Here is a 27,251-nt window from a genome sequence, read left to right on the forward strand (position 1 = left end):
GAACCTCAATTAATGTACAAACCCTGTCTTGACAATGGCATTGGAGCAGAAATATGTTAAACACTAGATTTGCACACATGCACGCCTTTAATGACTTTAATGCTTAATTAACGCTGTATATGTATATATGTATTAAACAGTGTACAGGGTTGCATGACCTAAAATTTGTTTTACTAGCCTTCTGCTGTGGGATTTCAGTGTAGACACACACATGCATGCAATATCGGCTTTCTGCCTTTCGGCCTTCTGAACTCTGGATGCATAAATATGTACAATAGCAAAAAAATATTTTCAGTCTTTCTCTGTTTCCTTTTGTACCACACTTTATATCACAGCAAATATCAAGATGAACAGCGTGGGACTTTTACAGTGACAAATAACAACTGAACATTGATCATGATGGCCTTTGATGATTAAGTGCAACTTCATTGCTCTGACTAAACCAACGCAATTGTTTCTCTGTTGTATTTGTGCAAATACATACACGGAGGAATGAACTTCAATGATTGTATAATGATTGCATAATGACATGGGAATAGGGTCTGGATCAAATAACATTTGTTAATGGGGATATTGGGTACCTTCCTGATTAAAAGGCCAATTACTCCATTAACTATTCGTCCTTTTAACTAAATGACTCATATGTCAATAAATGGGATGCCTTTAATGCATTTTTGGGCCATTTGGTTGTTTGCTTTTAGCAAAGCACATGCTTGGTTTGGCCCAAATGTGTCAATATGTGCCTAGCTTTGTAAGTGTGTGCCATGTATTTAATATAGCCAAAGGGCTATAGGCTGATCAAATGACTGCTTTGAATTTAAAACAGTGTCCTGTTGCTTTGGGTATAGAAGAAATTCTATCATGTCTTAGTGTGTTAGCATTATTCAGTTTAATGTATTCAAACTCAGAAAGTCATGGATGGCTAGCCCTCATTTGCAATCATGTGACATGATTTTGTTTTTTCATTTTTACAGGTAAAGGCACCAAACACAGTCTGTTTTCTTTATACTGATAAAATTGTTTCTTCAAAATAAAAGAACAAGTAGACTTGCTGCAGAACCCTTTCTTACTCTTCTAGTAAAATGGACTGTAGTATATGATGCATTTATTTCCCAAAAATAGAAATTTAAATTCTTTAAGGGCAGTAGCAGAAGGAACGGGGTGGGTGAGGGTGGGGGTGGCTGGGACTTATGCCACAGGGTTTGCAAGACTGTGGTTAGAGGTCAAAAAAAGTGCAAATGGATGACAAGAGTTGTATAAGTTCCAAAAATGTCCCCCAAATAAGAAACTTGACAATTTAAGAAATAAAGAGAATAGTAGATAGGGTAGATATATTCTCATTTATATGTGTGTTTTTAAGCATGTGTTAATATCTTTGTGTTAATTGTTTGTCTGTATTTTCATTTTGATGGAAAGAAATTCTGGCATTTTATGTGCGAGTGTGTGTAAAAAAGAGAGAGACGGAAAGAGAGTGGGTGAAGATCAGCAGAGGAGAAGTAAGGAGAGTCAGAAAGAGAAATGCTTACAAACCCATATTGTAAGTTGGAATTGAATTTATACAGAAGAGCAAAATGCTCACATTTTTTTACTGTGTCAACTATTTTGCTCTTTGTGTGTGTGTGTATTACTGATGGGTGGTCTCGCTCTAGTTGCTTCACTTGAAGTTGCACATTCTCACACGCATGCATGCATGGCTTAACTTTGCTGAGGAGGGAGGCCGTTCCCTAGACTTTATCTTTTCTTTGTAACATGCACATACAAACATATTTATCAGTGCATAGGTTTAAGTGTACACACACACACACACACACACAGTCTCTTGCTCCCTCTTGCCAAATATGTGTATATATGTGTACATGAGTGAGACTCTTATGCATAAACAGACACACATACCCATGCACAGGTGTTGTCAGGAACCTACATGAACTCACACAAAAACGCATTCATTCATACATACAAATACTTGACACATTTACCACCCATACACACACTTGCTCTGAGCTTATCTCAGTGCAGTGTGCAGCGGCTTTTGAAGGCAGTAGGGGAGCCAGTTGTTGACGAGCCACTTAATAATTCCCATGGACAGGCATGAAATTCTTTCCTTTTCTTTCTCTGGCTCTTTTTCTGTCTCCTTTACAGTTGCTCTAATATTCCTCTTCCTGTTATGTTTTATCTGCTAATTTTCACATTCTCTATTTTCTGAAAATTTGTTCTCATTTATTCATTTTTCTGTTTCCTCTATTTTTGCATCTTTTTACTTTTTGTTCTGACAAAATTTCTTTTGAAAGGTGTATGAACTATATTTTTGTTGTCAAAAACACAGGTAAGGGTTTTTTTTTCTGTTTGAGGTTTAAATTCCCCATACACGCTCTGAAACGATACCTTCAATCTTTTTCTGTTTCTGGAGAGAGGAAATCCAGTGAGTAAGGCTCTTTTTTTTGCTGACACATTGTTAAGTTTAGTTTGAGTTTGGTGGTATGTAATGGTGACTATATATATGTTATGACATGTCCTTATACTCTCAAAAAGAATGAAAAGCTTTAGCCTTATCCTGCCAATTCTATTTCTTTCAATATCTTTCATACAGACCAAGAGAAATTTTACAAACCCTTATCACTCCAGTCAGTTTGAGACACTAATAGCAGATGCAGCAGATGCAGCAATAGTTCCCATGTCATAAAAACACATATTCATGAATAGAACAAAGACTATAAGATATTTGCATAATGCAGAGCTAGCTTGGCTCGCCCTCAAACAAAGAATGAGTATTCTCACTTAACTCATATTTTCTGTTTCTGCTAAGCTAAAAATACAGGTGAAAATTCAAACACCTCCACGTACAGTGGAACTGAAGACGCGGTGGATTTGTTTCATTTATGATGGCAATAGGAAAATCCTTAGCATATTGCACTGCCAGTGAGACTAAAATTAGCATGAGATTTAATTGTATAGATACAGGACAGAGGTTTGTCAAAATGTTAATGCTCAGGGAAAATTAAACTCAGGTCAGTTTGATACTGTATGTAGCAAAGTTTTTTAATCATTTCAAAAATCTTGAAATTTGAAAGTCACTAGTAAAATATAGTTAAATAAAAAGTAAAGCACTTTTCTTTCTCTGAAATTACATAATGCTTTATAAGGTATCAACTACCTAAAATACCCATTAAAATGTCTGTTTGGAAAGACTGGGAGTCAGCTATAGTTCTGGCCAACTTGTGCCAGATTTTCCGTGACTTCTTATTTCCCAAGATGTCAACTTCTTAACTATCCTAGTAAGGTAAACTTTAAAAACATCAAATATTTTTGCAGGTTAATGTGAATAACTGGCTTTATTTCTATACAATAGCTGGATATTCGTCTTGCACACCCTAGAACAGCGGTCCCCAACCTTTTTTGCGCCACGGACCGGTTTGTGCCCGACAATATTTTCACGGACCGGCCTTTAAGGTGTCGCGGATAAATACAACAAAATAAAACTAGTACTGGTACCGAAAAAAATAAGATTTATTCATAACACACGTGAAAAGACCCAGGAAAACCGAGTTAACGAAAAAAACGATAATAAAATAACGCTAAAAACCGATAAAAACCCTGAAAACCATACATTTCACACCCGAGTCTCACTCTCGCGGCCCGGTACCAAATGACTCACGGGCCCGGGGGTTGGGGACCGCTGCCCTAGAAGATGCACGCACACATAATTGTGACTGTGCCAAATCAAATAACTGTATCATAGCCTTGCTCTAAGTTTAACTGTTTCATCATCATTCAAATGTTGGCAAGTCCCGTTTTTGTGCCTATAGTATAAAAAGCAGAGATATAAACGTAGTATTTATGGCACTACTGTGGCGAGTGCCTCAGGATACTGCACACATTTTATCATACATATATAGACATACAGAAAAACAGACACATTATCTACTGTTCTGGTTATTTCATAAAGCCCATCTGCTGCTTCTTCCACCTCAGGGCAGATAAAGAATATTATTGCTGGTTACCTGTGCGTAAACAGTGTTTTTATTAAATGGGATTGTGTGGGGATCAGAAGTCCTATTCGTGTGTGTGTGTGTGTGTTTGTGACATCTTATTCTACTTATTTAGTTGTACTTATTTTCGATACAGTACACAGAATTTGCCTCTGAGCTTGAAACTGTTTCTGGGTAATGTTGTTCCTTTGTAGTGAATAAAATGGCCTAAACTAAATATCAGAGATTTATTCTCTGTTTCTTCTTCATCTTCTCTGCTGGCATCGTGTATATTGAGCTTAATTACACTGGTGTCAAATTACAGACACATATACATACTTTCCATCCAGACACAGGGGCACAGAACAGTACTCTGTAATCAGGCTCGTATGTGTGTGTGTGTGTGTTGGCGGTGATAAATGCCCCCTTGGAAACTCAATGCCAAATAATCAAGATTGACACTGGCACACAGTGTTCTGAGGTGTGCATGTACGCTGGTTTGTTTGTACTATTTTTGTTCAAAGGATTTAATCAAATGTAATCATGCTGATTACAATAATCACAAGGTTTATAATCACCTTTTCCCCTCTCTCTCTCTTCCTTTAAAAACTCTCCATCGTCTCCACACAGTGGTTCTTCCTCTTTCTCCTCCTGCATCTTTCACCATCATCAGTAAAGTCTTACTTTTCATGTACTTTGAGTATAGCATGTCAAAGTTTGGGTGGGAGCTTAGTCTGAAGCTGGTGGCTTATTATTAACACCGGCATAAATTTCAGGTTTCCCCAGCATATCATCTCAGTTGTCTAATTGAAAGACAGTGCTGTGCTGGGTCTTATACTGTATATTAAAAGTAAATAAAAATAATATGGAAACACATGCACACATGTTAAATCCACACAGAAAGCCCCAGATTCGAACCTTGGAGCGTCTTGCTGAGGGCAGTGCTAGCTCTTTCATCTCAAGTTTCAACAAAAAAAAAAAGACATTTGACTTAATTTAAAATGTCGAATGATTTAATATATATATATATATATATATATATAGTATTTAATCTAAATAATATACTGTTTTGAGTGTTATTCCTGTATGTACCAACCACCAACTATTTTGAGCGACATGAACTTCAGGGCTCATGAAATTTTTTTCCTTCCCTCTACAGGACACAGAGATTGTGAATACAGCCATTCTAACTGGTCGACATGTTGCAGTGCCAATCAAAGTGGTTACTGTGGAAAGCGATGGGCAGGTGAGGGAGGTGGACGACTCCATCACCTGCAGCTCAACAGATGTGGATGTGGTTAAGGTAAGCATTCAAAATAAGCACAGTGAAATGCTCATGTGTAAATTATAGAAATAGTTTTATGTAATAAACTTCACAAAAGGTAACAACCTAAAATACCAATGCATTTTAAGACACAAGGAACCAAGAATTTGTGTATTTGCGTGATATGGAATTGAACAAACACATATCTTGCTGCGTAAACTCTAGTATACCCATATACTCATATAAAACAGATAATACACAAGGAAAAAATCAAACTGTGAGGAAATAGATTTCTTTGCATAAATTATCTCCAATCTATCTTCAATTATGACTGTAATCCAAAGTCTTTGAGGACTCACGTTGTTCTTTTATAAAAGAGCACTAGTGTGTTCAGGCTTTTCTTTCTTAAATCTTGTTTGATTGAATGGCAGTGATCAGATGCTGATATGGGATTTTTGCACTTATCTGCCTAAAATATTTTTTTTGGTTTAAAGGACAGTTTAATCATAAAAGGGAGCCGGCTAAACTGATATGAGTTTCCTAGTTAAGCTGCAATTACTAAGCTATGGTTACACGTAAGCCGTATCGCAGGGATAAATGGTTTCGTATGGGTTTCCATTTTTTCACCTTCCAGACATCAGGGAAAATGGTTTTCTTGCAGGTCGCATACGTATAAGTATTCCAGACCTTCACATCTGTTGATTAAAAATTGCCAGGCGGAACATTCTTATAAATAAGGTTTCCCTTCAGATTTGGTGTTATTTACCAAAGCACAATGTAAAAAAAAAAAAAGAAAGAAAAAACAAACACACCCATAGTTACTTGTTGGAATATTTCTTCTTTGCTGTTTCTGCATTGCTTCGATCTGAACTGTCCTACTTTCAATGGAATAATTCGATTTTTTTAAACCACTCATTGAATATAATGCATTAGAATCACAATACTTTATTGATCCCTAAGGAAATTATGATGCATCTTGTATAATTACATGTCTATCTTTTGTATGTGCACAAGGATTAAAAAAATACCCTGACTCATTGAGGATATAGCATAAGGATATCTTGAACACACGTAACACAGTATGACTCACATCCAAGTCACTTACTGCTTTCAATATTCATAAGACAACTAAAACTTTGATTAAATTACTATAATTTTCTTTAAAGAAATTTAGGCGGTTCTTTAAGCACAAAAACCTATTTTTATATTATATAGATTTTGTATTCAATTTCAATTAAGTTCAGTTTTATTCATATAGCACCAAGTCACAACAACAGTGACCTTGGGTGGCTTTATATTGTAAGGTAAAGACCCTACAGTTTCTGTCACACGTATCATGCTTTTTCTTGACTCTGTAATAATTTAATGCTTTCTGAGTAATGCCTTCCACAACATGGTACAGGTAATCTGGAGCAGCTGTTAGAATGATAGTATGACCGGTGTCTGTCTATGGCAATCTTAAACTGAATCACGTTACGTTACACTTGGAATTGAACCTGGGATGGAAGGGCCAGCTTAAGCCTTAAGTGGCTTTTCCATATAAACTGGATACACAACCACCACACTAATTAATAAACAAGTATTTCCTTTACAAAAACAAGCCAGTACCAGGGAATAAGGATTGATTCCTCTGGCACTACACTCCCTGTGCCCTCGGGGCCTAAAATGAAACACATCCTCGCTGTAACAGTTTCAATATGAAGCCAATTTCCTGGTACAAGCCGACAGGAGTGGTGCTGTTTAACTACAATCAATAACAACACAGGGAAAATGGAAAGTACTCATTCAAATAGATGTAATGTTAGTGTTTTGCTATATGTGTGTGGTGGGTAGGTATACCACATCTAGATGTTTACAGACAACCGTATAGTACAAGCACAAATAAATATTTAAACAGCTATTACTGAGAAAGAAACACAGCTCTGTGTTTAAAAACAACAGACTGCTGTCCTACCTTGGTGTAGTTTCAGCTGGGGTCAAAGGGTTATCACTACAGCTTGACCACAGAAGGTCAAACTTCAAGGTCAAAATTAGTTTAATAATACTGTAAGTAACCATTTTACAAGGTCTTATTACAGGGCTTACTAGGACCAGCTAAGTCATAAACCAGCATCTAACCACACATGAAAACACAATATTTTGTTTTTATACTCCTACTTTGGTGTGAATAACACTATCTACCTAACGGCAGGTAGGGACTGTTACCTTTGAACAGAGCTGTGTTAGTTGTTTGTGTTTCCTGTAAACAAACAGCAAACCAGAGGCTCATCTGTCCCACTGTCAGAGAGAAATAAAGAATGTTTCAGAAAATGTTGATCATCAAGGCATTTCTCACCCACATTCAATGGAGCCTTCAAAATTAGACAGTTTTCTCTATCATTTATGATTTATCTTGAAATAAAGCCGATGGCCATGGCAGCTTTTGAAATGGGGCACAGTGCATTAGCAATTGAAGCAATGCTTGTCATAGCACTCTGGGAGTTGCCGCACACATACTGTATGATGCACACTTCTGGTGAAGCTTTTAAAATTCTTTTATAGGTTTGAAGCTTCTGCAGTAATAAATGTCAGTGTAGCACTACATCAAATTTCTCCACTTTAACTTTATTCTTGATTTAGAAGAATGAAGTATAAATTCTTAAGGGAGAAAATGTTTCTGTGTTTTTTTTTTTTGTCTTAGTTGGAGGCAATAAGCTCAGAAAGATTAGATTTCCATTTGGTTTTACATCAGATTCTATTAACTTACCTTTTTGTATAATTACTTATTGTAGATAAATGTTTGCAGGGGGAATTGCACAGCACCCTTTACTGATTACCTGAATATATGGAAATGAATGTATGGGAATTACTTGGTGAACATATTCCTGGCTGCAGTGTAATGCTGTTTCCTTGAATTTAATGCATTTATCTTTGATAACAATAAAAAAAACCTGTGATGTACTACCTCGATAGTTTCCCTCTCTTCAACCCTCCTTTTCCTTTCCTGCATTCTCTTTCAGTGTAAACTATCTTGTTAAGGTATCTTCAGATGCCGTCACTTGTGATGTGTGTACGTGTATGAGCTGCTGTTGTTGATACAGCAGTATGTGTAGGTCGGTGGTGTCAAAGCTAGTAGGGGACAAATAGGGGACAAGCGCACGCATACACACAAATTAGTACCATTATCCTGACCTCACGCAAAACAAGGAGGGGAAAGGAGGAAAGATGGGATGAAGAGTGGTGAGAAGATGACAAATGGATCAATGAGGAGAGGAAAGAAGAGTAGAGGAGGAACATGAATGTAGAGACTGCAAAAAAGGAAAGATGTTAGTAATGCAGAGAAAAGGAGAGAAGAAAATGATAGCAATGAGTGGAAAAAGAAAGAGATTTACTGATTTAAAACTTAAAAATGCAGAAACATCTATATCCATAAGAACAACTGACTGCTAAATCACGATCTGACAGTTATGTAAGCCAACTAAAAGCTCTAAAACCTGTTCTTTATATGATTAAAGCTTACACTATTTCCAGAGATAACATCATGGTGACAGACTAACTTAAAATGAATTTGTTACACTTGCATGTTTTGTCTTAGAAAGGAGACTAGAATAAAGTAGCCTGTAAGAAAATAAAAGCAAGACACATCCTAATTGTGCATTTAGTACAAGTAGAGAGGCAGAAGCAGAAGAAAACTATCAGACTTCCTTCCTGTATCCTTCCTATACTTCTCCTTGTTTTATATTCAGGTGCAGTGATAGCATTTAAGCTCACCTCCTTAAAAATTGTCCTTCTCTCTCTAGTTTAAATTTGATGTGCACATCCATTGACAAGAATAGCTTTGCGACCTTCAGAAAACAGTATCCGATTGATGCCTGGTTTCTCTAAACTGTAATGAAGGACTTCAACTACAGGTTCCACTATACATAAAAAACAGTAACTCTTCATGTTTTCCCAGGCTTTACCATAGTGAGGTAATAAAATAATAAACAATAAGCCAGAGTGCAAAAGAAGACCAAAGTTGCAGATAAACCCTTACAGTAGGCAATTTGTGGAACAATTTTATATCGCGGTATTAAGTAGGGCTGGGTATCGTCACTGATTTCTAGAATCGATTCGATTCCGATTCACAAGGTCCTGAATCGATTCATCCACGATTCGCTTCAATTCGATTTGATTCAATTCAATTTGAATCTGTGAAATTTTGCCTCAGAAAGTCAGAAATAATATAATTCAGATCAGTACATTTACATATTTTTGTATCTATAAAAAGGAAGCTGACACTTTCCAGACTTTATCAAAGGTGTAAGCATCACAGCAGATGCCTTTGTGTCAAAGTAGCTGAAGATAAAACACAGAAAAACATGAAGGTGATTTTCCTGGCCTGGGATTAAAATATTCTGCAGTACATCAAAAACGAAAGAAAACCATTAATCAACATATGAACATTACCTCTGAAGTTACAGCGGTTTTATTAGAGACAGGCTAAGCGTTTTGCATTTTGTATAATTTTAAAAAGTTTACATTTGTTCAGAAGCCTATTGAACGGCAGAAATTAGGTTTTCTTTTCGGAAGTAAGTAAAAAAAACAGCGGCCGACAGCACTGTAAACAACGGTAGTCTTGTGCGTAACAAGCAAGCGAATAATGCAGAAAACAGATTTCGGGGATAGACGGGAAACTGTTCTTGAAGTACAGAGAGAGAGAGAGAGCTGTGCATGAAGTGTGATTTTATCGTGGTGGAAGCAAAACAGCAAAAGTCAGAGTGAATTCATGACGATGTTTATGTGAAGCGTAGTAATAATGGATTGGATTTATATAGCGCTTTTCAAGGCACCCAAAGCGCTTTACAATGCCACTATTCATTCACTCTCGCGTTCACACACTGGTGGAGGCAAGCTACGGTTGTAGCCACAGCTGCCCTGGGGCAGACTGACAGAAACGAGGCTGCCATATCGCGCCATCGGCCCCTCTGGCCAACACCAGTAGGCGGTAGGGTAAAGTGTCTTGCCCAAGGACACAACGACCAGGACAGAGAGCCCGGGGATCGAACCGGCGACCTTCCGGTTACAGATACGCTTCCCAACCCCCCTGAGCCACGGTCGCCCCTTAATTTAGTTTGGATCTTCTTTTGCTGCTGGTTCGGTCAATGTTGTTTGGAGAGAGATCAAACTAACAGCTTTAGAATCAGCGCAAAAAGGGCGTAAACACAAAGCGCGGACCCGCCGAAACATTAGAATCAGCGAGCTGTGGCTTTCAGCCCCGACTGTGTCCGTGCCGTCAGGTGAGAAAGGCGACATCTCACTGATTATGATCCGCGGGTCCGCCCTTTGTGTTTACATCTTTGTGCAGAAGCCTTGTTCCTGCTCTCATTTACTATTTTAAATGTTTGGTGGTTGTCAAAATTTTGTGACGTTTCACCTGAGATTCTGGAATTTTGGGCAAAATACATTTATATTAAAAAATCGATTCAGGATTTTAATGAATCAATATCACGTTATCCAAGCCAGAATCGATTTTAATCGATGAATCGATTATTAAAACCCCACCCCTAGTATTAAGTGTCAGAAACCTCAGAACTACCTACTAACTGCAATGTGATGTGATCTACGATCTAAGAGTGAATGTAAATGTGAAATGACCACTATTTTTGTTTCAAATGTCATATGCAGAAACAGTGTGTCAGAAATCTTTTAATGGCCTAGCAAAACTGTACATACAGCACTCTTCCACAGGCAGATGAATATATATGTATATGTGTGCACACATGTGGGATCACGCAGATACGTGTCAAAGTGTCCAGCTGGTTCATTAAACAGCACACAGATCAATTCTTAATTTGCTTTGTATCCATAGTAATACATGCACCAACACACACACCCTAAATCTCCCTAAAACATGCGTGCAGATATACGCACAAACACTCACACACAAGCACACACACCTCCATCACTTCAGAGATTTGTCTTCAATCTCCACACAAACTAAATATTGTTCAAACCCACTGAGTTTGTCTGTGAGATTCTTTCTGTGTGGACTGTTTGGGTTTTTTCCCCTTATTTATGTATTTTTGTTTTTTATGCAACATGCATATTCGTTCCTCAAATTATAATGTCATATTAAAGGCACATAGGTTGTTGGTGCCTTGGAGCACTGTTCACGTTAATAGTTGATCAAATTAAACCTGTACACTGAAAAATGACGCTTTAGTCACTGCAGGCATGGCCGGTGTTCCAGATTAACTGGCGTTTGATTGATTAGTGATGGTGAAAACAATGTGTTGTAGGAGTAGCTTTGCAGAAGTTGCTACTGACAGATGGGGAAATCAACATTGTGAATGTTTCATCTTTAAAATGCATTTCTTTGTTTCTTTTTTTAAAAAAACATGACAAAACTGTTATTGCATTGATCAAAAACAAAAACAAAAAAATCCAGAAAGTATTCACAGTGCTTCAATTGTTCCACATTTTCTCATTTTACAGCCTTATTCCAAAATGGATTACCATATAGCCCCTCTGCCACTCATGCCTGCTGGGTCGTCCTTCTGCAAGGTTCTCCTCTCATTACAGAGCAATGCTGGAGCTCTGTCAGAGTGATAATCAGGTTCTTGATCACCTCCCTGACTAAGGCCCTTCTACCCCAGTTGCTTAGATTGGCCGGGCAGCAAGCTGCAGGAAGAGTCCTCATGATTCCAAACTTCTTCCATTTATGAATGATAGAGGTCACTCTGCTAACTGGGACCTTGAGTTTTTTCTGTACCCTTCCCCAGATCTGAGCCTTGATACAATTCTGCCTTAAAGGTCTGCAGACAATTCTGTGTCTGGCTCATGTTTGTGGCTTTGTATATGCTCAAAAATGCACAGTCAACTTACGAACCTGATATAATCATGTCCAATCATGTCAATGTACTAGAGGTGAACTCCAGTCCAGATGTAGAAACATTTGACAGCTGATCTGTGGAAACAGGATGCCCGTGAGCTTAATTTTGATTGTCATGGCAAAGGCTGTGAATACTTGTCATATTTATATTTTTTATTCATTTTTCAAGAATGTCAAGCAAAAGTTTTTAGGTGAAAAATGAATGTAATCTCTTTTGGAATAACATGACAAAATGTGGAACGAGTGAAGCGCTGAATACTTTGTAGATGCACTGCAGATGACTGAGATGACGCCTGTTTATAATTTCACCAAAGTTAATAAACTCTATGGCAAATCTTCTTGTTCCCATTATTATTCTTCCCACGCATTTATATATGATTTGCAGATTGTCAGCCTTACAGCCCAAGCACACACTTTATATTATTTGCACTTAGATGAAATAGATGCTAGTCAGCCCATGCTACACTGTAGGGGAAGTGTGGACGTGCTACACTGTTGACAATATATTAGAAACCTCTGCAAATGTTTTATATCCTGATCCTTTAAAAATACACTCTAAAATAATTAAATATATCACCATGTGTTTGTTTTCAGTTTACTACATTTACAGTGTTATTTTAGTGCTAATAGTTTAAGCTGGGGGTATTCTTTAAGTGGTAGAAAAGTAAAATTATATAAATAGAGTTTATTATATTAAAATTATAGTACAATGCTAAAAGATGAATTGCCAGGTGCTGTTGAACATAGGCAGTATAAAAGATGGTTGTAGCTACAATGACATCATCTGTTGGTTTGTCCCATTTTGAAGCCTTGAGATCAGTGTTCCTGCATCACCATCTTGGTTGCAAGAAACCAGATGTGACGAGGAAGAGTGGGCCAGACTGTGAAATTGGTTGATCACTGGCTGACTACTTGTGACTGACAAGTCAGTGAGCAACGAGCAATGCAAAATATCACACCCAGTCCTCCTTTTTGAAGGAAGGATATTCAAAACAGATTTTATTTTCCTTTTTCAATGTGAACCAAAAACATTAAGTAAGGTTTTGAACTCAGCAGGAAAGTGTTTAGAGGGGTCCTCAAGGAGTCTGTTTTCCCAAACACTTAGGACCACACTGGCTTCAGTTTTCTTACCAGGAGACTATCTCAATGTTTTACACTGCTGTTAATAGATAAGTGTAAAGTTACCAGTGATGTGAATAACAGTGTTACTTTTTTCAGTAACGAGTAATCTAACTAGTTACTATTCCTATCGTTACAACGCCGTTACCGTTACTAACAAGAAGATGCGGTGCAGTCGCGTTACTATTTTTCAACAAACAAACGGTTGAAGCTGTGTTCAGCTTACCGCACTTTATATCAGTTGCACGGAAGTAGCTGACTACATAAGTAATCTGGGCGCTACAGCTTTAAGCAGCTGCGAGCGCTTCCACAGGCGGCTATCACTTTCTGGTAGACGATCACTGTCTAGCACAACACCTGGAGCTAAGGAGGCAAAACAATCACATGAGTGCTGCTGTTTGACTGAGGAAGAATAAAGTAGTCGTGGTAAGCCAATCACACGACCACTTCAAGATGACAAAGCAACAAGGTGATATATACCAGTTTTTAAATGGTGTTGATAGGCCACATAAAACCAGAGTCATGATAAACAATATATATGCGTGTTTTTTCCTCAATAGTTTCGCCATGTTTACTGTCTAAGGACAGCGCCAGCAAGCACTCTCTGCATATGACCAAAAAATAAACAAAACTAAACAAAAAACAGCCCGTTCGTTTTGGTGGAAAAATGTACCACGTCAACATGACATTTGTTTGTTTAGGAAGAGGGGGAAGTTTTAAGAGTGACGGCAAGAGAGAGTGAGAGAGAGAGAAAGAAAGACAGCAGAAAAAGAGAGAGAGCGCAAGTTTTGAGACGTGAGAGATTTGTGACGTTTAGCATGTTTGGAGTGTGTAGTTAATGTGTTGTCTTGTGTAGTTAGTGTGTAGTGTTGGATAGTTTTGTGTTGTGTGTCAGAACAATGAGGTGACTGCTGTCTCCAGGTAGAAAACAGGAGGAGTGATACACCTGCTGCTGTCAGACCTGCAGGTATCAGGCTGTGATGTTCTCCTTTATAGTGGACAGAAATTATTTTTTGGAGTGGCACAAATAATTTGTGTGGCCTCTTATTGAATGCAGAACACCTGATTGTTATGTAAATAGTTTGAAATGGTTATAAAAAAGGGGTAAAAGGTAAATGGCTGCAAATAACTTTGTTGTTTGCAAAACTTGTGCATAGGATTTTAAAATTGACCATTTATATTTGCATTTAAAGTTATGAAACATGATTCAATAAACATGCTTGTGGTTGTTACAGTAAAAAATATAACTTTTTCTACTCAGATGTTATGTTTTTTGTCTGATTTTAGATCAATTGTGTTAATACAGTATGTCAAAATGAAAACATAACTGTAAATTCAGACATGTGAGTTTGTGCTGAAAAGAATGATACCAAACAAGGCAAAGTAAATAGTTTTTAAAGGTGAAATGTGGAGGGAAAATCAAAAGTGGTTAAAATGGCCAATTATACCCTGGACCCCAGAGGGTTAAACAATATTTACTTTTCAAGTAATTAATTACTTTTAGAATCTTGTAACTCAGTTACTAACTAGTTACTTTTTTGAAGAAGTAACTAGTAACTATAATTAATTACTTTTTCAAAGTAACTTGCCCAACACACCTTCTTTCCACAAGCAGAATTACAGATACCTGTATTTAATACTGGTAAAAGGTGAAGCACTGATTCAACATTCTTACGCATGTCAAAATAAAACTGATAATAAAACATTGCATGATGTATGGTTGCCAAAAAAGGCTTTGAAGTGTACTAAAGATATAAAGTGAAAGGCGACTCTTTGAAGGACATTTCTAACAGCTGTTTTGTCCAAAGCTAACTGAAACGCATTTCATATTAATATAATAGTAAAAATAATAATAATATATAGAAAAAGCTAATTTATTTTAACTTCTATTAATCATTCTAATGAATATACTCAATTTGAACACTCGGGTGACTTTGTCCTCATGACCGAACAGAAAAATGAACATTGTGCTAAAATTGAGACATAAATTACATGTTTATGGCTCTTTCGTGTCTACATCTTTTACATGTGTTTATGTAATAAGCACTGGTGATGAATTTACCCATAGGATTCCTTTTGTTGTACATGTTATGTTGTTCCCTCTATTTATGTTGAAATCAGTTTGATGTTGGGAAGCTGTGTAGTGAAATAGGAAATGATCAGCGTGAAGTGTGTTAAACCCAATGAGACCATTGTAAGAAGTAGAAAGTAGAAATATTAGTGTTAAAGGTACCTGAAAACTCAACTTGCATATAGTAACAAAATTTTTGTACTTCATCACTTCCCACTTCTGTCTCTCAGTCTAAGAAAAAGTGGAATGATAATATGATGGACAAGAGAGACTTGTCTGTTAGGTGTCTGTCATCACATTTAGCACTCTGTTATCAATCATTTTTCTCCCCATGCAGTGTATTCACTGTTTGCTTGCACTATTAATCAAACCTGTGAAATTATACACACAGAATTTCAACAAAGCACAGTTCCTGTTAAGGATTTATTGCATAGCAAAGCAATACTTCTTCATAAGAAATAATAGATTTTTAATATCGTGCTTCTGTTAAAAACATCACATATTGTTAAAAAATGTCATTTTGTTTTGTGACTACTTTTATAAAATCATCCTGAATATATTAAACTGATAATAAATCTGTCATGGCATTTTATTAATTGCATAATGATAGCGAGGTTGTGTCTGAAGAATACTTCAGCTAAAATCTAGTCATAATGAAGGCAGGTGCAGATGATACCCTAGCATCAACTCAATTTGATTGCAGATAAAGTGCATGCTTTGGTTTTAGGGTTGAGAATCCTCAAATCACATTAAACAAATGGGAAGAATAATAATGGCAATAGAAACCAAACTTTTTTTTTTTTTTTAATTTGTTGGGATTATGAATAAGCATCAGTGCTGTTACCTATACTGTATTTTAGCAGTCTTATACTTCATTTATGATAGTGTGATTATGTCTGTATGCATATATATTTGCCTATTTGGAAGCCTGTGGAGAAAGATTGTTAACCAAATGTGTGCAAATGTGCTGCCATACAGTCTTCAAAGATCCCAACTAAATGTTGCATGATGTATGGTGGTCAAACATTAACTGGTTGACATGTGGGCCTGAATAGAAAAGGGATTGGCAGTGGAGTTCATCGGGAATGGGTGAAGTGCCAAAAAACAAAACAGATCAAACTAATTATAACAATAATTACAGTCTGAAAATTATAGTGGGTGGCTGTACACTTTAAATTGCTTCACCCTTCTCCACAGCTGTCTGATGGACAGCAGCACAAATAATTGTAATCCACAGACCAGTTGTAGCATGTTTTGACATTGCCCCCATCTGACAACAGATGTTCTGTGCACATAGGCAGGCAGTCCATAGCTACCCACATACTGCCAATGTGCTACCACCATTTAAGCATAATTTCCCCACCATGCATGGAATAATCTAAATTTGAAAGCTCTTTTATTTCATAAACAGAAATCTGTTGTGTTATGTTAAAAATGTATTTTTTAAGATGAAATAGTCACAGTGTTTATATCCTGGTCACTAGTGGCTCCTGAAAGGTTCTCCTACAACACATTGCCCTCACCAATTCATCTAACACCACTAATCTGGTGCACCACTATGTTTTCTGTTGCCTATGTATAAAAACACCTTTTTACACTTTTTTAAACATATATAATTAATGTTAACACTAGGCAATTAATGAGATTATATTAATCCAGTTAGATATCTTATGATATTTTACACCAGAGTTACCTCAAATGCTGTGGGTGGCATTCCTCTGTAGCCTGTCAGTCCACTATTTACTTGACCTGTCAAAATGACAAAAAAATTCTGAGTTGAGGATATCCTGAACTTTTTTCTTTGTAAGTTCTGTGCTTTTTGCTAGTGTTGCCTGCCATTAGCCGGTACATCTGAAACTTTTTTTTTTTTTTTGCAGTAGACTAAGCTGCTAACTTGGTCAACGGCTCTAAATGCTTCAGTAGCCATTGACATTTTGCCATCACTGGCATGAAAAGAAAACCAGAATGAGGCATTCAAGGAGACAGTCAGAATAAAATCTTTCAGCAATAGAATTGTAACAATAACATCAGGAGATCGTAGATACTGAACTATACAAATCAGACAAAATGGAACTAATAAATAGTAACTTGATAAACTGGACATCTATATGTTATTTGCCCATGTTCATCAAGGGTCTGTGTACATAATTGCACCGATAAATACAACAATTTTTTTTGTGCTTTCACAGAGTTACAGGTTTAAATTTCTGCAAAAAAAGAAAAGAAAAATCTGTTTACAAATAAATCAGACCTGGACTGTTTGAATCTGCTGGATGTATATAAATTTCAATTATCTTGTAGATCGTTTTAATCTCATCAGTAGATATAATTAAAGAATGATTACAGTCACTTGAGGCTATTGTGTTATTATTGCATTTCAAGCTGGTAATCTGGTAATTCTGTGTTAAGTAAAGAGGTTCTGCCAAGATCTTGAGAAAAAAACAATAATTAGTGTCAATAAAGGTATCATATTAGTCGTGTATTTAATGATTTAAAATGACCAAACAAATTAAGTAAATCAGATTTGCCTTTATTAAATCATTAGCCGCTCGTCACTACCAGCTAACCACTTCATATCTATAACACTCCATCAAACCTCTTTTGCTATAAGCAACAAAATGTAAATGACATATAACAACATGTTTGAAGAAATGAGGAGTGTGTGTGTGAGTGAGAGAGAGAGAGAGAGAGAGAGAGACCAAAAACAGGAGATAAAAGAGGGAGAAAAGAGGGCTTCAATCTAGATGCCCTTGGTCATTTGAGAGCCTAGAAAGGAAATGAAAGGTAAAGTGGATTAAAGGCAGAGGTCACACGCACATGCACACAAACACACACACATGCACGCACACAAACACACACACATGCACAGACACACACACACACTATAATCTAAACTCACATTTTCCATTTAGCAGTAACAGGCTTAGGAAATAGCCAGTGATTTGAAGTGCACAACATCAGACCAAACCATTAGCAACACTCAAAGACATATATCTGTGGGAGTTGCGACCTTGAGGGTGTCTAAAACTATTTTTAAACCTCCAGAGATTCAGTTCTTACAGAGCAGAAAGAGATTTTCGTGTTAAATCAGCAAAGCTATGAATGCTCCCCAGCGCCCCACGCCAACACCCCCACATAAAATGTTCAATAGATTGTCTGGTGACAAAACTTTCAGGGAGTGAAAACTGGTTCAATTGAGGGTTTATATTGCATATAATGCCTTATGAGGTATATTCATTTTTATGATCATTTTGACATCAGAATGGACTTCAGTTTTGAATTTAATCACAGTAATATATTTATAACTCAGTGGGTCATCTAGAGAAAGTTGTTAAGTTAGACACTTTTTACCTGAATAAAACTTTTACAGTATATATTAGGGTATAAATGTGTATTGCAAATACCACAATTGTAAGTTGGTGTATGTATTTTTTTTATATTACATAATATGAACGCCCCAAAAATGATAAATATACTAAATATTAATAATACACATCCATCAATTCATCTGTCTTCTGGCACTTGTCCGGCTCTGGGTCGTGGGGGCAGCAGTCTCAGCAGATATGGCCAGACCTCCTTCTCCTGGCTCACCTCCTCCTACTCCTCTGTGGGGGACACTAACTCATCACTACTGATACCTCACCAGTCCGTCTGTTACGCTCCTGCCTTACTCTCCCCACACTCGTCAACAAAACCCTGACATACTTACACTCCACTAGGCAGCAACTCTTTCCCAACCCAGACGGACGCCTCACCCTTTTTTATATTATTGTTAATAACATTCATGGGAATTACTGCATCTGCATTAGTATAATACTACAGTTTTAGCTCTTAGATGACATGGGGTAGGTATATTCACAGGTTAGTTTATTTATAAATGTAATTATAACAGACTAGTCTGACATTAACTATCATTAGCTAATAATGCATAAATAAACAAATATGAAAACTATTAAGGATAATAATGAATAAATTACTTGTCATTGTCACCGCTATAACCAGGGGAGGGAAAGTGACATGCAGATGTCTACATTGTTTGTGCAGGTGTTTGGTTGTGTATATGTGCAGTAGAGGGTGAATTATGGCTGAGCTGTTATACTGTGCCCCATGTCACACATATCCTCTCACCTCCATAAAATATACTGACCTTAATCAATAACTAATTAGCTGCTAATTACCATGCTAAAGTACACAGCACCAATTGCATGAACACACAAACATCCACTTATTGAGAAGTTAAGTAGGGTGGTGCCTACTTACACAAGGTCCCACCAGCCTTGTGTTAAACACAGTTTCTCAGCACAGCCACATATATTGACCACAGTAGAACACTATTTGTCTACCAAATACTGCATAAATTAAGATAAAAACAATTTAAATAAAACCTTGTATTGATCCACTAATCCTTTAAAGTTCTCTTTAGTGTTTTTCAGTATATAGTGATTGTTTGCACTTGTGCACTGCCCATAAAGTGCTCAAACATACCCGCTTCCCCACCAGCCTCTCACTCTCACCCTGACATATTGGCAGCAGTTACCGTACCTCCATTTTGTGTTCCCTCAGGAAGCCATGTTATTTCCTGCTGGTCCATTAGCGCCCCATCACTGCAACACATGAACAGTTCAGATAGGACGAGGCCGCTGCTGTAGCTGTCCATGCGAGTTTCAGTCTGTGATGTCCTGTGCTTGACCCGTCTTAGCAATGACAAAGTGTTATTGGTAAAGACAATGAGTAGCAAGTACGTGCAGCTGTGTGTGGGGGGTGTGAGGACATACTGATTCATTTGTTGTCTGATGTTGCAATTGCATGCTCTGTAATACATACATGCTCAAATAAGGATAGGGCTGAATTCATGATTATTTGTAATATTTTCATTTTCATTGGATTACTCAAGTAATAACCCTATCATAGAGATCTACTCCAAGGTAAAGTCCTGACGTCTAGTCTACAAAAAGCAAAAGCTATCCTTAAAAAAATAAAAAAAGATCGAAAATGGCCAACCTCTCCTCATAGGTGGTCTCCTTGGGAAGTCCTGGAGGATTTCAGCATGGTTGTGATTTCTTTTCCTTCTGCCCAGAAGCAGACAAGGACTGATGGGAAATAAAGGTGCCATTGAACTTTTCAGTTGCAGTATTTTTCAAAGAGAACCTATTTTCCTGCGTATTGGTACAAACAACAAGTGGACGCATTATAAAGTAATTTGATTGTAATGCTTTTGTACTGCTTATAATTTTCAATCGTACTAAGAAAGCAATGCCTTCCTCTGACACACGTGTCATCACATTTGTTTATTCTTGTGCTCTCACACATAAAGCGACAAAAGAACTGCACAAAGTGTTAGTAAATGTGACAGGTGAGAGTGAAAGAAAGAGGGTGCAAGATGATGAAAAACAGTGAAAGGGCAAAAAAGTAATGCGGCCTTGTCAAAATATAATACTAGGAAAAAGGCAGAGACACTATGTGAAGAATAATGATTGTTTACATGCTTAAACTAAAATATAATATGAGCTGAAATTCATTTCAAAATGCTTTGTTTATGGCTCTTGGTCAATAAATCATCACAACTTAAGTTTAGAAACAAGAAATCTTCTTAATAAAACTTGTCTTTGTTTCTCCACACCGTCCAGTGAAACGAAATTTCATTATGATGTTGTCTTTGTTTTGTTTTTTTGTTTTTCCCACAACCTTGTCCTTCAACCCCTCCTGGGGCATCCTGAGGCTGCCTCATGCTGGTCAGGATATATAATCTCTCGAGTGGATTCTTCACCTCCCCGGGGTCTCCCTGGGGTCAAATATGACCTGATCAGATGTTTTAACAATTTTTTTTATTACTATTTCTTCACTCTGTGATTTCTTTTAGTGTTCGCTTTTGCCATGAATACTCACTCCTTTCACTTGCATCATATTTAAAAACTAAGAAATATACATAAATGCAAGGAAAAAAGTGGGTGTAATAAAGGTGAGAGGAACTGTTTAAATCTGACATTCCTTTCTGTATTCATATCAACACATAGCAGCTGGATTACACCTCAAGCTGTTAAAAAGCTATGAAAGAGGCCAGGCTTCTGGTCTGTTCAGCATTGGACCACTAATATTTACATCCATTTCAAATTCATTCACTAAATGTTATTAAACCATGTGGTGTAAAATTGAGAGCAAAAGCTGGCACAGTACAAGCAGATAATCACCAGCATGATTAGTGTCATGTTGTCCAAATAAGCTGGAAACAGTTCACTAGCAAGTTCCTCCCAACCTGTTCTGGGATAACAGCCTCTGGGATGAACCCAGATAAAGTTCGGTTCAAAAAAAGCCGACACAAATTAAAATTTGGTCAGTTTTCTTTTGAACATCATCACCTTAAACATGTCCAGACAGATTCCAGTGCAGCTGCCATTTTTATATGACTGCAAGTCATGTTATGACCACACTGAATGTGCACCTGTGATTTTATCCACATGAATGTCATATCAGCTACTTATTCAAACTGATATGACATTCATGTGGAGAATCACTATTTGCTGACCAGACCCCTCTCTTAACCCCATCCCTCCATCCCCACCCCACTGATTGTTTCCTGTGAATTTGTGGGGCTAGACCAGGGGTAGGCAACTCCAGGCCTCGAGTGCCTCCTACAGGTTTTAGATGTGTCCTTGATCCAACACAGATGATTTAAATGGCTACCTCCTCGACATGTCTTGAAGTTCTCCAGAAGCCTGGTAAAGAACTAATCATTGGATTCAGGTGTGTTGACCCTGGGTAATATCTAAAACCTGCAGGACATCGACACTCGAGGCCTGGAGTTCCCTACCCTTGGTCTAGACTAGAGATGGACCGATCCGATATTACGTATCGGTCCGATACTGACTTAAATTACTGGATCGGATATCGGAGAGAAATTAAAAAATGTAATCCGATCCATTAAATATCACAAAAGCACTTCACAAAACTTGCAACATGGCGTAACTCATCTCTTAACCTTAGCACGTCGGAGCAGTATGCCTCACGTGATAGAGCGGCTGTGGCGTGTGAGACCTGCCGGAGGTCTGGTTGAGCATTTGGAGCCTCGCTACTAAACCGGAATTTTATCTCTGAGAAAGTTATCCCAGAGAGAAGTAAAGCAAGTGCGTAAGTTCATCTCTGAATGTTTGTAAAGCATTCCCACGTTAAGCTTAACGACCGATATATGGAGCGACTGCCTCCTCTCTCTCCCTCTCCTGTTGCTACTTCAATCATGAAAACTGATCAATGATCAGCTGATCGGCTTTTCTGTCGCAACTCCCGTCTCAATTGTTTGTTTATTGCCCACTTTGCACCAGAAAGAGGAAACCAGCGGCTGAACAACAGCAACATGTTTAAGCTTGATAAGCTGTTGTTAGAATTTATTTAATATTACTTTCTACACCAGGATCCTTTTCTACGTAGCTGACAGCTGGTAACTGTACAGAGGCGGATCTAGCAAAGTTTTGCCAGGGGGCCAAGTAGGGCATTAACAGGGAAAAGGGCGGTACAAAGAAATACTTTTCTTTCTTATTCTCATTTAAATGTCTAGCTTTTAATAAATAATTATCTGAATCTTACACCCAAAGTTTTAATCTGATGTAAAATGTATAGAAGTCCATTACTGTATATAGTAACTATTAAGTCTAATATATATACCATGGTAAGCTATAGTACGTTTTCCTTTGGGAAGGTACCATCTGTGCAGTCTGCAATTATGTTGAAGAAAGATGTTGAATATTTCATTATTGTAGAAAATTAATTGATTTCTGTGCATTTTTTTTTTTTACAAGTGCATCAAATTTAAGTTGATTATGTCGATTAAGCATCACGGAGCGGAGGGTGGGGGGTGGTTCCTTTTTTTTTTTTTTTGCTGGGAGTTGGCAACCCTATTAGTTAGGTTGTTTAATATTTCTGCTAAGTACTCTTTAAAATACCAGAATAGGGAGGATGGAGTAGGTTTAAGTTTATTAGATTGATCATTATTGCTGAACTATGAAGTATTTTGGGTGCAGTGTATTTTTTGCATACAGGTATAACAGAATAACTTTAGTTTTGTTTTTTAAAACTGGAGTATGAACTTATACAAAATGCAGCAAGATATTAAAAAACAGTTTTATTGATTAAAAAATACACTATATGTGATTCATATCGGTATCAGCAGATATCCAAATTTATGATATCGTTATCGGTATCTGACACAAAAAAGTGGTATCGTGCCATCTCTAGTCTAGACTGTACATGAGGATTCTGCTGTACCATCCTAATGCATCTGATGGAGGATATTCATTGGAAATGTAAACAAAAGCAAAAAACAGAAGCAGAAAGACTGGCGACCTGTCCAGGGTATACTCTGCCTCACACCCTACGATAGGCGGGATAAGCTGAAGCTCCCCTGCAACCCTGAATTACATAAGCAGAAGTGAATGGATAGATGAAAGGAAAAATATGGATGAATGGATGGATACCTAAGTAAAGCTATCGAAACAAATCCTATCAAGCAGGCGTTTTTTACTTTTCTATCGATATCATTTTGAGCAAGATAAGTGAAAAAATAGTGACTGCCCTTATTAAAGGGTAAACATGTTATTTTTGCTTAACCAATGAGGGAATTCCCTGTTTATGTTCCTCATACCTATTGTTATTTCAGTTATTTGTCTACTAAGATTTATTTTTTCCTATTAATTAACCTATGTAATTTAATCATTGTTTAAGTTAAGGTTAATTTGAATCTATAAAAATACATTCATAAGTGTAGTATATGGTGGTAAATTTTCTACCTTTCTTTAATTATGATTTTAAAAATAAAGATACATAAGATTAAATAAACACCTAGCTTAGTCTTGCGTGCACACACAAATACACACCTACACACACCAAGGCCACAATCAGGCCATATGAACAGACATATTCAGGGCAGTGTTGACCTATATCCCTATGCTAATAAGAGTATTAATTCACATGGGGTCTGCAAAGATGCCCGAAGAACAGAAAAAAAGATATAATGAAAACACCCATATTCAGACAGATATGAAAACCACAAAACACAGAGTGTGACAACCCACATGTCTTTTTTAAGCCCTTTAACATCAACCAAAAAGATGAAAGTGGGTAAGAAAGTTTTAAAGCAAAAAGACATTTTACTATATAGTACATAAAAGTAGTTTAGTTAAATTGGGGCCTCACAGTGGATGAATGCACTAACAAACTATAAACATTTAAAAACTGAGGTAATTGTTCTCTACCGGTTTCCTTTACAAATTCCAGTAATTAGATTACAACTTTTGTGTTTATGTGTATTTTCTCACCTTTAATTTGCTTTCTCGATCAGCTGTCTAATATCCAAGCCAAAGCTTAATAATATCGACCTATATGTTAATGTGTGCACTCACCTCTTTGCATGCATGCATGGATGTGTAGAAAACAGAGCCCCGTGCCTTAATGACAACTATATGAAACTATGTGAAGAGGCGATTGGCCTAGTGTGGGTTTTCTAAAGTGATGGACAGGTGGGATGTCTAATCCCATCAGAGAGTTGGTTAGTTTGTCCCTCAGGGCCCGCCTCTGTCTACCGAGTGGGCCCTGATTGGATGATCTGATTCTTAAAGTCAGATGGATTGAATTGCTTGGGGCAGAGAACAATAGAAATGGGTAGAAAAAAGGGGGAGAGTGTGAAACACACAGAGAAAATGATTGCAAGATGAAATCTGAGAGTGAGAGAGATGGATGAACGGGGTTTCAGAGAGAAAATATACATTTGAGAGAGAATAATAGAGAAAATCTTAAAGAGATAGACAGAAGACAGAGAGAGCACTAACTGTAAATTCAGACAGATCACTTTTCTTGGAGGAAAATGAATATGGATTTAAATAAATGACTTAGCCTGGGGAGAATGCTGGTAAATTGGGGTGAGTGGGTGGTTGAGATTTGGGATTCCTAAGCAGGTTTTCAAGAAAGGAAAAAAGTCAAGTGGAAGAGGGTTATAATAAGCTAGAAGCTCAGTCCATTTCTATGTATTCATTTATGTTGCACCACAAACCAGAAAAAAAACATATTTTTTTCTGTTGCGGGGTTCAAGTTTCCAAAATACTTGATTATAACCCAAAAAAAAGCAGCTTTGGGGTTTTTAGGATGCCAGAAAAGGTACACCTTACAGCAGGTCATTAAAACCTGTAATTATCCCTCCAGACCTGTGCTCTAGACCTTATCATTTCAGTTCATTTTTTGAATTAAGTCTATCCAGCTACCCTTTTGAGCTCCAACTTGGAATCAGTTAATATATAAATGACTGCAAAAATGTCTTTCCTATTTAAAAAGCATGGTCACTGATAAAAGTTTGATACATTTAGAAAATGTGAAATGTATTACATCTGAGTTATTCCATGTTTGAATGTCTCATAGAGCACTAATTGAAATACTTTCAAATTTCAAATTTCAACCCTAGAGTTTCGGTGGAGGATATTATAAGACTTTTGTGACTTTTTTTCTCCAAAGACATTTTGTTTTTATTTTATAAATCAAAATGACCTTTTATGGCTCCTCACCTGATCAAGTGTGGAAACTTGTATTTCCTAATCACAATTTTTCACAATTACAGTTTTCAGTAGCAGAAATCAGTCAATTTAACATCTGTTAAAATCCAGGTAACACATTAGCAGAAAGTTAGCTTAATCATAGTCATGAATAGATTTGTCATGTCCTTGAGTAATAAAAATAACCCCAAAAAACTTATAATGATGAAGTGAGTGAATGTTTGAATGTAATGAATTAATCAGTTGAGATTCAAACTGAAAACAAACATGCAAAAAATAAATCAATAAAGAAATAATTGACATAATTAAAAGTGAAATTAATATTTTTTATATCAAAAATTTATTTCAAGGAATTAAGCTTAATGACAAATCTCTAGTGTTAACAGTCAGTAAATGAATGTGATGCAAGAAAAAAAGCCACAGGTGCCTCTCAGAGAAGTCCTACCATTTAAAAAATAAATACAATACAAATCAATTATTTCTTTGGGGGATGATGCCATATCAGCAGCAGGTGATTTGGCAAGTGCACAGTAAGTGAAACTGTTACAAAAGCATGCATATTACATCGAGACATGACCATCAATTAACCTCTATACAAAAGCCAAGATAAAACATGTCATTTTCTTTGAAACAAGGCTGAGGTCTGCAGGTCAGAGGCTCCTGCATGCATAATGTCCCACTTTAACTGCAGGCAGATCATTGTTAGTCAAAGTATGTACGTGTAGTAAGATACATTTTCAGAGAACTAGGTTTTGTGTGCGTGTGTGTGTGTGTCAACATGTTTGTGTCTATCATTCCCATTAAATCGTAAAGATATGAATAGGTTTCAGTCACATCTGCTTCTCAAACTTACTTTGAACAGTTAAACTCTTCTTTTGTTTGAACTGCTGCTGAGAACTTAGAAAAGTTTTCAGGAGGTGTCTTTGGAAATTTGTACGGTTAATGTGGTATTGTTTGTGGCATTTGATGAAGGTGAAAATGTTTTTTTTTTCTGTCCTGTGTTTTCAACATCTCCTAACTGCTGAGCTATACAGTTTACTTTCTGTGAGATATATTTTCTTCAGTTTTGTCTTTGCTCTCTTTTAACGCTCTGCTTTTCAAAAAGAAAAAATTCTCACTTTGCTCTTCTTCTCATTCCTACTCTGATTCATCCTGTGCTATCCATGAGTCTTTCCCAGAAACAGAAAGATTAAATCCATTCTTCAGTGTCCTTAAACCTCCAACTCAGCTGTTTACTTGCAAAAACACCAATACACTTGTTCTAAGTCTGTCAAAGGTTTGTATCTTTTTGTGTTTGTGGTCAGCTTGTGTGTGTGTGTGTGTGTGTATCCAGGCGTGTGTGTCTGTGCATGCATCCTTGATATCAGCAGTCTTTTCTAGATCCAACACAAGACTGAATTTAAAAATAAAAAGAACTACTTTCCCCACCTTAAGCTATTAAAAAATAAGC

At 37.0% G+C, this 27,251-nt stretch overlaps 1 protein-coding gene across 1 annotated transcript in view; it reads left to right on the plus strand.

The window, feature by feature from the left end:
* LOC146376501 (transmembrane protein 132C) overlaps window positions 1-27,251 on the plus strand; it is a 283,608-nt gene that overhangs the window by 229,934 nt on the left and 26,423 nt on the right. Inside the window, exon 6 of the mRNA XM_084945651.1 lies at window positions 5,125-5,268. Coding sequence (XP_084801777.1) covers window positions 5,125-5,268 — 144 coding nt within the window. The remainder of the gene's footprint in view (window positions 1-5,124; window positions 5,269-27,251) is intronic.

This window comes from Perissodus microlepis, chromosome 12 (assembly GCF_051167445.1).
Source record: "Perissodus microlepis isolate ML-2025 ecotype Zambia chromosome 12, ASM5116744v1, whole genome shotgun sequence".
Classification (NCBI taxonomy): domain Eukaryota; kingdom Metazoa; phylum Chordata; class Actinopteri; order Cichliformes; family Cichlidae; genus Perissodus; species Perissodus microlepis.